The sequence below is a fragment of the Mobula hypostoma genome, chromosome 13, assembly GCF_963921235.1.
Source record: "Mobula hypostoma chromosome 13, sMobHyp1.1, whole genome shotgun sequence".
In the NCBI taxonomy this organism is placed as follows: Eukaryota; Metazoa; Chordata; class Chondrichthyes; order Myliobatiformes; family Myliobatidae; genus Mobula; species Mobula hypostoma.
The window spans coordinates 49,850,107-49,867,903 of NC_086109.1; the positions used below are offsets into that span (position 1 = coordinate 49,850,107).

At 44.6% G+C, this 17,797-nt stretch overlaps 1 protein-coding gene across 1 annotated transcript in view; it reads right to left on the reverse strand.

Annotated features, from left to right (window-relative positions):
• The window catches only part of LOC134355327 (tubulin alpha-8 chain-like), a 71,785-nt gene that overhangs the window by 9,262 nt on the left and 44,726 nt on the right, over positions 1–17,797 (reverse strand). The window contains exon 3 of the mRNA XM_063065090.1: positions 5,793–5,941. Coding sequence (XP_062921160.1) covers positions 5,793–5,941 — 149 coding nt within the window. The remainder of the gene's footprint in view (positions 1–5,792; positions 5,942–17,797) is intronic.

Genomic DNA, 17,797 nt, shown 5'->3' on the forward strand with positions numbered 1-17,797 from the left:
TGACACTGGGTAGCTGAATACTGCATCTATGACGCTGCCCTACGAGACGCAGTAACCTAGGCTGAACTGACACCATACAATGGACAGAATATGAAGCAGGCGTATGAGGCACTAAATGGTGCTCTAATACAGGCCCCCGATTACAGCAAGCCGTTTCAGCTACTGTACATGTGAAGGAAGAGGAGGGTTTCGCAAGTGCGTATTAACCCAAGAACATGGCGACTTACAATAAACCAGTGTCATATTATTGCATCCTATGGCCTCCGCTGGTTAGATGAATGCCAGGATGTTTAAGGGCAGTGGCAGCGATAGCAGTAATGGTTGAGAAGGCTGCCCTGTTAATACTAGACCATGCCTGTCCGGTACTGACACCTCATGTTGTAATGCTGCTCAACTCAGCTGCTACGCAACATTTCACCACTGCCTGCCGCACGGGATACGAGGTCATGTTACTCAGCAAGTCAAATTTAATTTCTAAAAGACCACCCGCACTGAACCCGGCTACACTGGTCTCTATGACAGAGTCCTCAGAACCCCATGACTGTGTAAAAATAGTAGAGCCTGTTATGTCACCATGACCTGACCTATCCATTGTACCCAGATTTAATAGTCATTACGGACGGCTCTTCCAGCAAGCCTAATGACCACACCATACTGCCAGGCTATGATAGTGACTCCCTTAGATACTTTGGAAGTAGGAACCCTTCCCCAAGGGACGTCTGCTCAGGCAGCTGAGCTTTCTGCTCTAAAGCAAGCTTGCATTTTAACCAAAGGATACACAGTAAACATTTATACTGACTCTAGTATGCCTTCGGGATGGCGCATGATTTTGGGTCACTGACAACATCAAGGGTTCATTACATCCATGGGAAAATCCATCCAGCATGCGTATCACAGTAAAAATCTGCTACAAGCAGTTGGGTGGCCTGAACAAATTGCTGTCATTATGTGTGAAGCTGACACTAATGCCTCAGACCCCACAGCTAAGGGAGATGTTGCTGCTGACGTGGCTGCTAGGAAAGCCGCTGGTGCAGGAAAAGCTATGCTGTATGTATGCAGGTGCACCGTATCCCTGTAACCATACCCCAAAGCTGTGAGATTTAATTTCCGCCCAAGGCGGGACCCCAGTTAAAGGAGAAGGGAGAATGGAAGGATGTTTTAGCAACTCCGAGGGGTGTGAAAACATCCAGATAATCACCATGTGTGTCTCAGGGATCTCCTACGTCCTTATTCGACTAGTACCTGGGAAAGGACACATAGGAAAGTGGGGGGGTGGAATTATACAAATACAACAATGACTTGTGCCAGGGTTAACAGTAATTGTGGGGCAGGTTGTGCAAAGCTGTGAGACTTGCCAGAGTCACCTGCTAAATTTAATCGTTTGCCATCTATGGAGACACCATTTGCCAAATTACAGATAGACTTTGTGCACATGTCTGCAGTGGGGTTATAAATACTGATTAGTAATAGTGGACATGTTCTCCAAATGGGTGGAGGCATTTCCCGCTAGAAAAGATGATATTCGAACTGTGGTTAAGACATTAATGAAGGAAATTATTCCTAGATTTGGGGTTCCATACACATTTAACAGTGATAGAGGGACATATTTTACAGGTAAATTAACTAAGGAATGGGGTCAGGCATTAGGATTTACTTGGGAATACCACCTTCCATATCAGCCCCAGTCCTCAGGAGTAGTAGAATGAATGGAGTATTAAAAGATACGTTGGCAAAGGTCTGTCAGGAAACTGGATTGAAGTGGCCAGACAATACACACAATGCTGAAGAAACTCAGCAGGCCAGGCAGCGTCTATGGAAAAGAGTGCTCGTCAAGACTCTTCAGCAGGTCCTTTATGCTCCTATCTTTTTGTACTACTTATTTATTGTTTTATATGTACTTATTGTAATTTATAGTTTTTAATTATGATTGCAATGTACTGCTGCTGCAAAACAACAAATTTAATGACAAATGCCAGTGATATTAAGCCCGATTCTTGTGTACATAGGAGGCTATTTAGCCCATGGAGTTTATGCCAGCTATCAAAGCAATTCTATCAATACCATTCCAGCATTCATCTCTCTGAAACCTATTCTCTCACATGCCCGTCAAATCCTTTAACTTGCTCACCCTCCTACACCCAGGATAATTTCAGTAGCCAATTAACCTACTAACCAGCATATCCATGGGAAGAGAGGAGAAAATGGAAGTACTTGAGGAAATTTGTGCTACTACATGGAGAATGTACAAACTCCCATTAGACAGCACCACGTCAGGATAGAACAGTTCACTGTAGAATGTGATTGTAGTACCACCTGCTTCATCACTGTGTTCCCCATGAGATTTCATTTCTATCCTTTCAAAATTTCCACACCATTTTAAACTCTTCCCAACAGTACTAGCAACCTCAACCTCCTCAAGGATATTGGTGATACAAAGGTGTAAGCCATCTAATTTGCACATGTCCCAACTACTATGGTAAAATCTACTAAATATTTACATGCCCAGAAAGCAAAAAACAAAGCCATCCCTCCTAACTGTCTCTCCAGCCACACACTGTTCTGTTTATATCCACACATTAACACATGGCACTGGGACATATCCTAAAACCACCACCCATTTTGTAACTACTTTGCTGGCTCCATAAATTCTGCCTGTAAGACCCTTTCGCTTCTTCTACACATGCTGTTGGTGACAATGTGGATGTCTTATGACTGCTCACGCTCCCCTTTCAAGATACTTTATAGCCTTTTCACCATCTTAATCCTGGCACAAGGGAGGTAACATCCCAATCCTGCAGTCACGTCTACAAATTCAGAAAAGCACGTTTGAGCCACCCACTTAGTTACAAAATCCCTGATCATTATTGCTTTCTTGCTTCTCTCCACCCCCGCTTCCTGTGCAGTTGAGCATTTGCAATGCAGGTTTCTGACTCGACTACTTTCCTGAAGAACCAATGCCCAGTGTCCAAAAACTGTAAATTCTTTTAGGGAGCAATGACTGCCACATCATCAGAGATAGAGAAGAACAACACAGAAACTGGCCCTTCAGCCCATCTAGTCTATGCTGAACCATTTAAACTGCCTACTTCCATTGACCTGGACCAGGATCATAGGCCTCCATACGCCTACCATCCATGTACCTATCCAAACTTCTCTTAAAACATCGAAATTGAGTTCGCATGCACTACTTGTGCTGGCAGGTCGTTCCACACTCTCCCGATCTTCTGATTGAAGAAGTATCCCCTCATCGAAACAGAACTCTACAGTATATTACAGGCCCTTGGCCTACAAAGTTGTGCCAACCATGTAACCTACTCTAGAAACTGCATAGAATTTTCTAAGCTCCATGTATCTATCTAAGAGGCTCTTAAAAGACCCTATTGTATCTGCTTCCACCACCGCCACCAGTAGCACCTTCCGCGCACCCACCACTCCCTGTGTGAAAAACTTACCCCTGACATTCCAAGCACCTTAAAAGTATGCCCCCTCATATTAACCAATTCAGCCCTGGGAAAAAGCCTCTGGGTATCCACACGATCAATACCCCTCATCATCTTATACACCTCTATCAGGTCACCCTCCATCACTCCAAGGAGAAAAGGCCAAGTTCACTCAACCTATTCTCATAAGGTATGCCCTCCAATCCAGGCAACATCCTTGTAAATCTCCTCTGCACTCTCCCTCTATAGTATCCACATTCTTCCTGTAATGAGGTGACCAGAGCTGAACCCAGTACTCCAAGTCGGGTCTGATTAAGGGCTTATATAACTGTAACATTAGCTCATGGCGCTTGAACTCAATCCCACAGTTGATGAATGCCGACACACACTGTATGCTGCCTTAACAACACTGTCAACCTACGCAACAGCTTTGAGGTCCTATGGACATGGACCCCAAGATCTCTCATGTTCCCCTTAAACTTCTCACCTTTCACCCTTAAGCCATGACCTCTGGTTGTAGTCCCACCCAACCTCAGTGGAAAAAGTCCAGTCTATACCCTCATAATTACGTATACCCCTATCAAATTTCTTCTCAATCTTCTACATTCTAAAGAATACAGTCCTAACCTATTCAATCTTTCCTTATAACTCAGGTCCTCCTGAGCCAGCTACATCCTTGTAAATTTTCCCTGCACTCTTTCAATCTTTCCTGTAGCTAGGTGATGAAAACTGTATACTTTAATCCAATTTAGGCCTCGTCAACGTCTTATACAAGCGCATCATGTAGACAGCTGGGACGCAATATCCATGGTCAACTCTGACCAATGGAGCACCTCGTTAAGTAGGTAGTTATAGCAATTAGTTAATTGTTTATTGTCATCTTTGTGTTGAAGAGGTACACAACATTGTGTCATGAAAGTGCGATTCATTTGGACTCTCTCTCCTGGAGATTTGCTGTGTGAATAAAGATCTCCCAATGTGGCTCAGTTTTAGTCAGTCACAATAGTGGGTGATAGAGGCAGATGGTGTTGGGTGAGAGGAAGTGAGGATGAGGGTGAAGATGGAGGCAGATGCTGGAGAGTGATATGAGGAGACACAAAGTCTGTCAGTATTGAAAGCTGATGAGTAATGAAGGTGATCAAGAGGACTATTAGTAGTGAGATGAAGAGCAGATAGAATCAGAAGGGAGAGCGACAGAAAATGACTAGGAGTTTGGGGGGGGGGGGGGACAAAACTGTGAGGACCAGAGTTGGATCAGGGAGATGGCAACAAAGGAAGTGAGGATTGCAAATGAGACCCATTGAAAGTTTAGACAGAGTGGATTTAGAGAGGAGGTTTCCAATAGTGGGGAGTCTAGACCCAGAGGGCACAACCTCAGAATAGGATGTCCCTTTAGAACAGAAATGAGGAGGAATTTCTTAAGCCAGAGGGTGGTGAATCTGCTTAAGTCATTGCCAGATGCCTGTGGAGACCAAATCATTGGGTGTATTTAAACTGGTAGTTGATTGGTTCTTGATTAGTAAGAGTGGCAAAGATTATGGGGAGAAGGCAGGAGAATGGGGTTGAAAATGTTTATTTAATTCATGTTGGGACTGTGTTTGACGTCCAGAATAAATATGGAAAGTCCGAGTGAGGACTGGCAATCACAGAGCGAGAGTGGTAAATGTGTTTCAACCACATGTTTGGAAAGACAAAGGGGAAGGCCCTCAGTGGCTGTGTTTTAATGCTGGACAGGAAAAACATCTCTCAAAACATGAGATTCCACCGATGCTGGAAATTTTGAGCAACACACACAAAACGCTAGCTAGAGGTGATTGGCAGTGGAGAAGAGAACAGGTGAGAGGGTAACATTATCCCTTTCTCATTCTGATGTACCGGTCCAAGGTCTTCTCTCCTGTCACAATGACGCCACTCTCAGTTTGGAGGAGCAACATCTCAAATTACTGTCTGGAGAACACCTAACCTGCTGAATGGAACAATTTCTCTCCCTCCCCTTCTCCTCCTTATCACCTTCCTCTAGTGCCCCTCCTCCTTCCCTTTCTCCCATGGTCCACTCTCCTCTTCTCCCAGATTCCTTCTTCTCCAAGCCTTTACCTCTTCCACCTATCACCTCCCTCTCCCACCCACTTGGTCTCACCTGTCACGTGCCAGCCTTCCTTTCCCCCACCTTCTTATTCCTTATTCTAGCTTCTTCTCCCTTTTTTTTCAGTCCTGATGAAGCATCTTGGCCCAAACCATCAACAGTTTATTCCCCTTCACAGATGCTGCCAGACTTGCTGAGTTCTTCTAGCATTTTTGCACATTGCTATCCACCATGCACAGTTTTCCAGGCCTTGAGCGTCTCGCACTCACCAGCTTCCGGACACGCTCCAGCACCGCATCGATGATCTCCTTCCCAATGGTGTAATGGCCCCGGGCATAGTTATTTGCAGCATCTTCCTTTCCAGTGATGAGCTGCTCCGGATGGAAAAGATCCTGGTAAGTCCCATTCCTGACCTCGTCTAGACAGAAGTTCAAAGTTGAAATTTATTATCAAAGTATGTATACCATATACAACCTTGAGATTCATCTTCTTTCAGACAGCCACAAAACAAAGAAATAAAAGAATTCATGAAAAAAAACACACAACGAAGACCACCGCATATCCAGTGTGTAAAAGAAGACAAATCTTGCAGATAGTTAGAAAAACATCAAACGCATGAAACATGAACTGCAGAGAGCTCACAGCTGTGGAGTCAGATGAGTGCTGAGGCAAGAGAAGCCCCTCCAGGAGATCTGAAGGCTGCGCCCGAACCTGACGGCTTGGGAATAAAGGAAGTCAGTAGTTAAACGTACAGCGCTCTAAAGTAAATGAGCAGTAACATACTAGGAGCAGTGGCTTTGATCTGAATTCCACACAAGTTCTGGGATGATGAACACAGAAGTGGACTATCCTGACATTCATTTTCTTGCAGGAAAATAAAGAAATACAATAGAATTTATGGAAAAAAAACATATACTAGGGGAGTCTTCAACCAGAGGGCACAGCCTCAGAATAGAAGTACATCCCTTTAGAATATTGATTGTAAACACCCAAGCAACAAGGACATGTTTTTCTTTTGTTTAAACAACTTTACTTTGAATGTCTCCCTTCAATACCTGAGAGCAGCCACAATTATGTCCCATAATTCTTCTCACTCCACATGCACATAACAAGGAGAGTGCACACGCGTACTAAATACTGACATAGTCCAAATGAACAAAATTCAACCATCTCCCATCCTTTTTATGTATATAGTAAAACACCACAGCTCACCTCTTCTCCCTGTTTCACAGAGGCAGACTCAGTGCCAGAGACCTGACTGCTGTGACTTCCCTCTGGTAAGTCATCCCATCCAACAATATCCAAAGTGATATACCTGTTGTTGGGGGTGGGGGGGGGGGATGGCCACAGTGGTTCTCTGCACTGGCTATCTAACCCCTTTCCCCTTCCTGACTGTCACCCAATTTCCTGTGTCCTGCATCTTGCGTGTAACTACCTCTTTACATGTCCTGTGTATCCCCCCCCCCCCCTCCGCCTCGTGAATGATCTGGAGTTCATCTAGTTCCAGCTCAGTTTTGGTTGGATCGGTCTTTGTCTGAAACCTCCCCCTTGGCCTTACTGCCACGGTTGACCCTACCAGGAGCTAAACACCAGATGGATAAATTTTAGGTGGCATCGCTCTTGGGATCTCAGGAAGCCTCTCCACTATAACAAGTTGATGATCTTCAGAGAAGTACTGCCCAAGTGACATTGTCAGCTTCAATGCAAGGCTGAGGACACTTGAGTTTATGTCTCCAGTACCTGGAACAGGAAAAGGGGAGATGTATAAATTGCCAATAACTGGTGACTGTCGCCAGGGTAGAGATGAAAGCAATTGTGGAGCATGCCAGAGGGAAACATGGTGTATTGCTCCATTTGTTTTGTGTTTGCTATTTCTCCTCACTTCTGCATCACTCATCGTCAGCAAAACCAAAGAGCTGATTATTGACTACAGGAGGAAGAAACTGGAGATCCACGAGCTAGGCCTTATGAGGGGATCAGAGGTGAGTGGGTTAGTAGCTTTACATTCTATATCAGATGATCTGTCCTGGGACAGCATAAGTGCCATCACAATAAAGGCACAACAGCGACTCTACGTTGCGTAGATTTGGCACATCACCAAAAATGTTGATAAACTTCTACCGACATACAATAAAGAGTATTCTAACTGGTTACACCACCAATGCCCAGGAAACGAACAATTTATAGAAAATGACAGATACAGCCCAGAATGGTTCTGGAGGACTGGAAAATTACAAATGTCATTCCACGCTTTAAGATGGGAAGGAGGCAGAAGAAGGGAAATTTTAGGCCAGTTAGCCTGACCTCAGTGGTTGGGAAGATGCATTATAGAAACATAGAAAACCTACAGCAGAATACAGGCCCGTTGGCCCACAATGCTGTGCCGAACATTACTAAGGATGATGTTTTGTGGTACTGGGAGGCACATGATAAAATAGGCTAAAGTCAGCAAGGGGAAATCCTGTTGGAATTCTTTGAGGAGATAACAATCAGGCTAGACAAAGGAGAGTTAGTGGATATTGCTGGATTTTCTGGACAAAATAGAATCAATGAAAGACCACACCCAACTGGATGGACAAACAACCAATGTGCAAAAGTCAAACTGTTTAAATACAATAAGAAAAAGAAATAATAACAATAATAAATATGCAATAAATGTCAAGAACATGAAATGAAGAGTCCTTGAAAGTCAGTCCATAGATTGAGGGAACAATTCAGTGATGAAGCGAGTGAAGTTGAGTGAAGTATTCCCTCTGGTTCAAGAGCCTGATGGGTGAGGGGTAATAATTGTTCCTGAACCTGTTGGTGTGGGACGTGAGGCTCCTGTATCTTCTTCCTGATGGCAGCTGTGAGAAGAGAACATGGCTTGGATCATGGAGGTCCTTGATGATGAATGGCTGATTTCCTGCAACAGTGTTCTCTGTAGATATGCTCAATGGTGGGGAGGGCTTTACCCATGATGGAAGGGGTTGTATCCACTACTTTTTGTAGGCTTTTCTATTAAAGGGTATTGGTGTTTCCATACCAGGCCATGATGCAACCAGTCAATATGCTCTCCACCACACATCTATACAAGTTTGTCACAGTGTAGACAGTTGTTAGCATGGATACAGTGGGCTGAATGGCCTGTTTCTGTGCCAGGTGAGGCAATGACTCTAGCAGCCATTACTTTGAGGGTAAATGGGAATTTTTTCTAGTTTTGATAACAGTACAGTAGCGTTCCCTTTAAATATTTCACCTTTCGCCCTTAACCCAAGATCTCTAGTTCTAGTCTCAACCAATCTCCGTGGAAAAAACCTGCATGAATTAATATCTCTATCTGTCATAACTTTGTGTACCTCTGTCAACTCGCCCCTCATTCTCCTGCACTCCAGGAAAAGCGTCTCAGCTTATTCATCTTTTCCCTATAACACAGGTCCTCAATTCCCAGCAACATTCTTGTAAATTTTCTCTGTAGACCTTCAATCTTAATGATATCTCCCCTGCAGGTGGGTGACCAGAACTGCACACAATACTCCAAATGAGGCCTCACCAATGTCTTATACAACTTCAACACATCTCAAATTTTCTCTCTATTCTTTTGATCTTATTGCTATCTTTCCACATTGATATCTGAAAAGTAGTACAATGCATTCTGGTTAATTGGGACAGAAGGACCACTTCGGCCAAATTAAGTGACTGCCCCAATTAGCTGGCTTCATGGAAATAGTTAAAAAGGTATATTAAAGACATACTGAGTAACAAACTATGTACTTAAACGAAATACAGAACAAATTAGAACACTACATTACTACAGCAGTACTATAAAACTGTGCATTAGTTCCTGATAATTATCGATGGAATTAATCCCTGTTGTGCTCTTTTTGACTGGAAATGAACAAAATCAGCACAGACACCTAGTACAGACTACCTTCATAAAACGCTGCTGATGATTGTAAACTCCAAACCTTCATTTTCATTGCCTTTCGTTTGAATTGAATTGAATTGACTTTATTTCTTACATCCTTCACATACATGAGGAATAAAAATCTTTACGTTACATCTCCGTCTAAGTGTGCAATCATAGTTATTTATAATAAATAGAACAGTCATTGTAATATAGAGTACACTCAAGTCAGCGTGAGTTAATCATTCTGCTGGCCTGGTGGAAGAAGCTGTCCCGGAGCCTGTTGGTCCTGGCTTTTATGCTGCAGTACCGCTTCCCGGATGGTAACAGCTGGAATAGATTGTGGTTGGGATGACTTGGGTCCCCAATGATCCTACAGGCCCTTTTTACACACCTGTCCTTGTAAACGTCCTGAATCATGGGAAGTTCACAACTACAGATGCACTGGTCTGTCTGCACCACTCTGCAGAATCCTGTGATTAAGGGAGGTACAGTTCCCATACCAGGCAGTGATGCAGCCAGTCAGGATGCTCTCAATTGTGCCCCTATAGAAAGTTCTTAGGATCTGGGGGCCCATACCAAACTTCCTCATCCATCTGAGGTGAAAGAGGTGCTGTTGTGCCCTTTTCACCACACAATTTGTGTGTACAGACTACCTGAAGTCCTCGGTGATGCGGATGCCGAGGTACTTAAAGCTATTTATCCTCTCAACCCCAGATCCATTGATGTCAATAGGGGTTAGGCCATCTCCATTCCTCCTGTAATCCACAACCAGCTCCTTTGTTTTTTGCGACATTGAGGGAGAGGTTGTTTTCATGAGACCACAGTGTCAGAGAAATGACTTCTTCCCTGTAGACCACCTCGTTATTGTTTGAGATAAGGCCAATCAATGTAGTGTTGTCAGCAAATTTAATTAGCAGTTTGGAGCTGTGGGTGGCGATACAGTCATGGGTATACAGGGAGTAAAGGAGGGGACTCAGTACGCAGCCCTGAGGGTCCCTGTATTGAGAGTCAGAGGGTTGGAGGTGAGACAGCCCACTCTTACAACCTGCTGGCAATCTGACAGGAAGTCCAGGACCCACTTGCACAAGGCCGAGGTCTCTGAGCTTCTTGTCAAGCCTGGATGGAACTACGGTGTTGAATGCCGAACTGTAGTCCAAGAACAGCATCCTCACATAAGCATCCTTCTTCTCCAGATGTGTAAGGACAGTATGTAGAGCAGTGGCAATTGTGTCATCTGTCGATCGGTTGTGTCAGTAGGCGAATTGTAGGGGGTCCAGTTTGGGTGATAGCAAGCTGCAGATGTAATCTTTGACCAGCCTCTCAAAGCAGTTTGCTTATTACTGAGGTGAGTGTGACAGGATGCCAGATGTTCAGACATGTTACCTTGGTTTTTTTTGGTACAGGGACAATAGTGGATAACTTGAAGCAGGAGGGCACTCTACACTGGGAGAGGGAGAGATTAGAAATGTCTATAAACACATCTGCCAGTTATGCTGAGCACATCCTAAGTACTCGCCCTGGGATGCCATCTGGTCCCTCAGCCTTGCAACTGTCCACTCGTTGGAAACATCTGAGTACCTCAGCCTCAGATGACCCAGTTGTAGGTTGTAGTGGTGGCTTTCCTTGGAGGCTCAGAGTTAGCAACATCGAACCTAGCATAAAAGCGATTTCTGGGAGAGAGGCCACGATGTTGGAGCACAACGTTTGGCTTTGAAGTCTGCAATGGTATGCAGCCCTCGCCACAAGTCATGTGTGCTATTCGTTGTGATTTTGACTCAGTCTTCTCCCTATATTGTTGTTTTGCAGCCTTGATAGTGTTGCGCAGATCATAGCTGCTTTTCTTGAGCTCTAGTTGATCGCCAGCGATGTAAGCACGATGTCGCGCTGTAAGTGCTGTAACAAGTTCTTCATAGCTTCTATAAGACCATAAGACATACGAGCAGAATTTGGCCATTTGGCCCATTGAGTCTGCTCTGCCACTTTATCATGGCTGATCCAATTTTCCTCTCAGCCTCAATCTCCTGCCTTCTCCCTGTATCCCTTCTTGTCCTGATCAATCAAGAACCTATCAACCTCTGCCTTAAATATCCATAAACTCTTGGCCTCCACAGCTGCCTCTAGCAAAGAATTCCACAGATTCACCACCCTCTGGCTAAAGAAATTCCTCCTCATCTCCATTCTAAAAGGACACCCCTCTATTCTGAGGCTGTGTCCACTCATCTTCGACTCTCCTGTGATAGGAAACATCCTCTCCACATCCACTTTATCAAGGCTTTTAAACATTCCATATGTTTCAATGAGGTCACCCCTGATTCTTCTGAGTTATAGTGAATACAGGCTCAGAACCATCAAACGCTCTTCATATGACAAGCCATTAATCCTAGAATCATTTTTGTGAATCGCCTTAGAACCCTCTCCAGTTTCAGCATATACTTTCTAAGATAAGGAGCCCAAACCTGCTCATAATACTCCAAGTGAGGCCTCACCAGTACTTTATAAGGTTTCAACATTATATCATTGCTTTTATATTCTAATCTTCTTGAAATGAAAGCTAACATTGCATTTGCATTCTTCGCCAGACTCAACTTGCAAATTAACATTTTGGGAATCTGCACAAGGACTCCTTTGCACCTCAGTTTTTTTGTATTTTCTCTCCCATTAGAAAATAGTCAACCCTTTCAATTCTCTTACCAAAGTGCATGACCATACACTCCCTGACACTGTATTCCACCTGCCATTTCTTTGCCCATTCTCCTAATCTAAGTCCTTCTGCAGTCTCCCTACTTCCTCAAAACTACCTATCTTCATATCGTCTGCAAATCTTGCAACAAAGCCATCAGTTCCATCATCCAAATCATTTAATCCCAGTTTGACCTCAGTCAGTGCCACTCTAGTTGATCTTTCTCAACCATTCACATCCAAAAAGTGCTGGCCCTCCCCTTTTCAATATATAAAGCTCTAACTGTTGTGTTTGACCTCTTTTACTTTCAGTTTGCCTTTAGGAGACACTTTTTCACCTGTGTAAGTCTTTAGCATCATTGAGTTCTTCTCTAATAGTATTTTTAAAAAAGTCTGTTGTAGTCAGCCTCTGAAATTATAGACAAAGCTGACCTGTATCCAGCTCCATTTTCAGTTTTACACCAGTCACATCCTTTTTGATCTATATTATCTTGCCTGTGTGACATCAACAGGCATGGGTAGTATTAACGAGAGACTGACACAGCTGCTTAATGCCAATGGGAAAGTGTTTGAGAAGGGCATCGGTAAATTCAAAGGCATGAAGGCTAGAATTGAACTAGATGAAGCAGCAACACCAAGATTCCACAAAGTGCATCCAGAGCCTAATGCACTATATCCTAAAGTGAATGCTTAACTGCAGAGCTTGGAGGCGTCTGGAATTCTCTCCAAGGTTGAGTGGAGCAACTGGGCAATGCCTATTGTCCCAGTGATCGAGAAAGGGAAGGCCGGTGCCATTCGCATATGTGGGGATTTCATGGTGAGCACCTACCCGGTGCTGTGGACTGTGCAGTATCCCACCACAATTAGAAGACATTTTTGCATCTTTGGCAGGCAGGGAGAGTTCTTCCAAAGATTGACATCACAAGCCTATCTGCAAATGGAGATTGAGGAGTCAAGCAGGAAGTTCCTTACAATCAACACTCACAAGAGACTGTTCCAGTATAATTGTCTCATCTCTGGTGTCGCATCAGCTCCAGCTATTTGGCAAAGAGGAATGGACCAAGTTCTCCAAGATATCCCAGGAACACAATGTTACCTTGATGACATCATTGTGACTGGCAAGAATGATAAATAAAGAGCACCTCCAGGACCTTGGCAAAGTGCTTACAAGGCTGCGTGAGTATGGTCTGCGTGCAAAGAAAGAGAAATGTGAGTTCTCAAGAATGAAATCTCATACTGTGAACATGTCATTAACAAGCATGGCTTATTAAGTCACAAGAGAAGATTGAAGCGGTGCCATGGGCACCCAAACCAGAAAATGTGTCACAACTCAGGTCATACTTGGGCCTTGTAAACTACTACCACCGGTTTCTCCCAAACATTGCTACAGTGCCTCATCCATTGAACACACTGTTACAGTCAGGAGCAAAGTGAGAGTGGTCAGAAAGATGTGAAAAAGCGTTCAAGGAAACAATAACATCTGATGAACTGCTCACCTATTATGACCCATCCCTGCCCATCAGACTGGTGTGTGATGTATTCCCTTATGGCATTGGAGTTGTTTTGTCACACATCATGAAAGATGGATCTGGACGTCCGATTGCGTTTCCCTCAAGATCACTGACAAGCGCAGAACGCAGCTATGCTCATATTGAGCAAGAGGCTCTTAGTCTAGTATGGGGAATAGAGAAGTTCCACCACTATTTCTATGGACAAAAGTCTACGCTAGTGACAGGTCACCAGCCCCTTGTGTACATTTTCAATCCCAAAAAGGGAATTCCAGTGATGACTGCTACCCTGTTACAATATTGGACACTGTTCCTAGGAGTTCACTCTTGTGACATAGAGTTCAAGGAAACCAAACAACACAGCAACACTGATGGTTTGTCACAGCTTCCACTACTAGCAACTGAAGAAGAAACGTCTTCATACTGTGACCCAGCAGAGGTATTCCACACAACCAGGTGGACCAGTTGCCGGTAACAAATTCCAAAATACAAAGGGAAACAAGGAACGATCTGACATTGTCAAAAGTCTATGACATCACCATGTAAGGACAGCCAGTTCATGATAACCCTGTTTCCAGAGTTCTCAGCGAGACAAGACCAACTGTCAGTATGTCAAAGAACGCTGGTGTGTGGATCTTGTGTTGTGGTTCCCTCTAAATTAGGCACCGGAGTGTTAGAAAATCTGCAAGAAGAACACCTGGATACAGTCAAAATGAAGAGTCTCACCCGGAGCTACGTGTGGTGGCTGGGAATAGATAAACAGATAGAAGACTCGGCCTGAAACTGTTCAGGATGTCAAAAAGTTCAAAATGCACCCACTGGTAACTTTATGCCCGTGGGAATGGCTGTCATCACCATGGCAAAAAGTACATATTGACTTTGCTGGGCCATTCATGGACTCCGTGTTTCTGATTGCTGTGAATGCTCATTTGAAGTAGCTGGGGGTTATAGTAATGAAGTCAACCACCTCAGAAAAGACTAACTCCATTCTGAGGACTATCTTTGCCAGAAATGGCTTACAAGAACAAATTGTGAGTGACAATGGACCACAATTCATGTCAGAATTCTGACTGTTTGTGAAGAAAAATGGCATCAAACATTTCAAGGCAGCTCCTCACCACCCAGCAACAAATGGGTTAGCTGAAAGGTTTATCCAAACCTTCAAGAAATCCATTAAGGCCACGGACAAGTAGGACATTTCTCTATGGCAGAAGGAGGACAACTTCCTTTTTGTGTATTGGAACTCCGTTCATGCAACGACAAATCAAACACCTGCAATGCTGTTCATGAGCAGGAATCTGAGATCAGAATCAGGTTTATTTTCACCGGCATGTGACGTGAAATTTGTTAACTTAGCAGTAGCAGTTCAATGCAATACATTATATGTATATTGAATAGACTAAAATAGTGTAAAAAACAAATAATATATATTTAAAAAGTGAAGTAGTGTTCATGAGTGCAATGTCAATTTAGGAATCGGATGGCAGAGGAAGAAGCTGTTGAATTACTGAGTGTGTGCCTTCAGACTTCCATACCTCCTACCTGATGGTAACAATGAAAAAAAGGCATATCTGGGTGCTAGAGGTCCTTAATAATGGATATTGCCTTTCTGAGATACCGCTCCTTGAAGATGTCCTGGGTACTTTGTAGGCTAGTACCCAAGATGCAGCTGACTAAACTTACAACCCTCTGCAGCTTCCTTCAGTCCTGTGCAGTAGCCCCCCCACCCCCCCCATACCAGACAGTGATGCAGCCTCTCGTATAGACCTCCAGAGGGAAGTACAGAATAAACAGTTCAGCCAGTTGCCAAATGAAGCAGCAAGGAGCATCGAGATTGGACAGAAAGTCCAAGCGTGTGACTACTGAGAAGACAAGTGGACACCTGGTAGGATATGATTCGAAGAAAGAAATCTGAGAGTCGGAGTGGGAGTGCGGAGGAAGACATTTTTGAAATTTTTGGGTTTTTTTCTCCAACGGCGTTCAGAGAGGAGGGACTGCGCAGGCGTGTGACGTCGGGCAGTGCAGCACGGCAGATTTAAAAGGAACGGAGCCTCATACAGCGGGCAGCGTAGTTTGTGGGCTGCGGAGTGAGCCGGGAGCAGAGTGAAGGCTTAAGGGCTTCGGCTCAACGGGCTTAGGCGGAAACGGGCGAGGCGAGGAAGGTTTGGTATTCATTTTCTGTTGTTATTTGAGGAGAGGGGCAGTATGAGTGTGAGGGCAGTTTGTTGTTCTCGGTGTCGGATGTGGGAGGCCCTGGAGTCTCCAAGCCTCCCGGACGTCTACATCTGCGCCAAGTGCATCGAGATGCAGCTCCTAAGGGACCGCGTTACGGAACTGGAGCTGCAGCTCGATGACCTTCGTCTGGTCAGGGAGAGTGAGGAGTTGATAGAGAGGAGTTACAGGTAGGTGGTCACACCGGGGCCACGGGAGGCAGACAAGTGGGTCACGGTTAGGAGGGGAAGGGGAAGAGTCAGGTAATAGAGAGTACCCCGGTGGCTGTGCCCCTTGACAATAGGTACTCCTGTTTGAATACTGTTGGGGGGGACAGCTTACCCGGGGGAAGCGACAGTGGCCGTGCCTCTGGCACAGAGTCCGGCCCTGTAGCTCAGAAGGGTAGGGAAAGGAAGAGGAGGGCAGTTGTGATAGGGGACTTGATAGTAAGGGGGTCAGATAGGCGATTCTGTGGACGCATTCCAGAGACCCGGATGGTAGTTTGCCTCCCTGGTGCCAGGGTCCGGGATATTTCTGATCGTGTTCAAGATATCCTGAAGTGGGAGGGTGAGGAGCCAGAGGTCGTGGTACATATAGCTACCAATGACATAGGTAGGAAAAGGGAAGAGGTCCTGAAAGGAGAATATAGGGAGCTAGGAAGGGAGTTGAGAAAAAGGGCTGCAAAGGTAGTAATCTCGGGATTACTGCCTGTGCCACGCGACAGTGAGAGTAGGAATGCGATGAGGTGGAGGATAAATGCGTGGCTGAGGGATTGGAGCAGGAGGCAGGGATTCAAGTTTTTGGATCATTGGGACCTCTTTTGGCGCAGGTGTGACCTGTACAAAAAGGACGGGTTACACTTGAATCCTAGGGGGACCAATATCCTGGCAGGGAGATTAGCGAGGGCTACTGAGGTGACTTTAAACTAGAATGGTTGGGGGGTGGGAATCAAATTAAAGAGGCTAGGCGAGAGGAGGTTAGTTCACAACAGGGGAATGGGAACCAGTGCAGAGAGACAGAGGGGTGTAAAGTGAGGGTAGAAGCAAAAAGTAGTAAGGAGAAAAGTAAAAGTGGCAGGCCGACAAATCCAGGGCAAGCATCAAAAAGGGCTACTTTTCAACATAATTGTATAAGGGCTAAGAGAGTTGTAAAAGAGCGCCTGAAGGCTTTATGTGTCAATGCAAGGAGCATTCGTAACAAGGTGGATGAATTGAAAGTGCAGATTGTTATTAATGATTATGATATAGTTGGGATCACAGAGACATGGCTCCAGGGTGACCAAGGATGGGAGCTCAACGTTCAGGGATATTCAATATTCAGGAGGGATAGACATGAAAGAAAAGGAGGTGGGGTGGCGTTGCTGGTTAAAGATGAGATTAACGCAATAGAAAGGAAGGACATAAGCCGGGAAGATGTGGAATCGATATGGGTAGAGCTTCATAACACTAAGGGGCAGAAAACGCTGGTGGGAGTTGTGTACAGGCCACCTAACAGTAGTAGTGAGGTCGGAGATGGTATTAAACAGGAAATTAGAAATGTGTGCAAGAAAGGAACAGCAGTTATAATGGGTGACTTCAATCTACATGTAGATTGGGTGAACCAAATTGGTAAAGGTGCTGAGGAAGAGGATTTCTTGGAATGTATGCGGGATGGTTTTTTGAACCAACATGTCGAGGAACCAACTAGAGAGCAGGCTATTCTAGACTGGGTTTTGAGCAATGAGGAAGGGTTAATTAGCAATCTTGTCGTGAGAGGCCCCTTGGATAAGAGTGACCATAATATGGTGGAATTCTTCATTAAGATGGAGAGTGACATAGTTAATTCAGAAGCAAAGGTTCTGAACCTAAAGAGGGGTAACTTTGAAGGTATGAGACGTGAATTAGCTAAGATAGACTGGCAAATGACACTTAAAGGATTGACGGTGGATATGCAATGGCAAGCATTTAAAGATTGCATGGATGAACTACAACAATTGTTCATCCCAGTT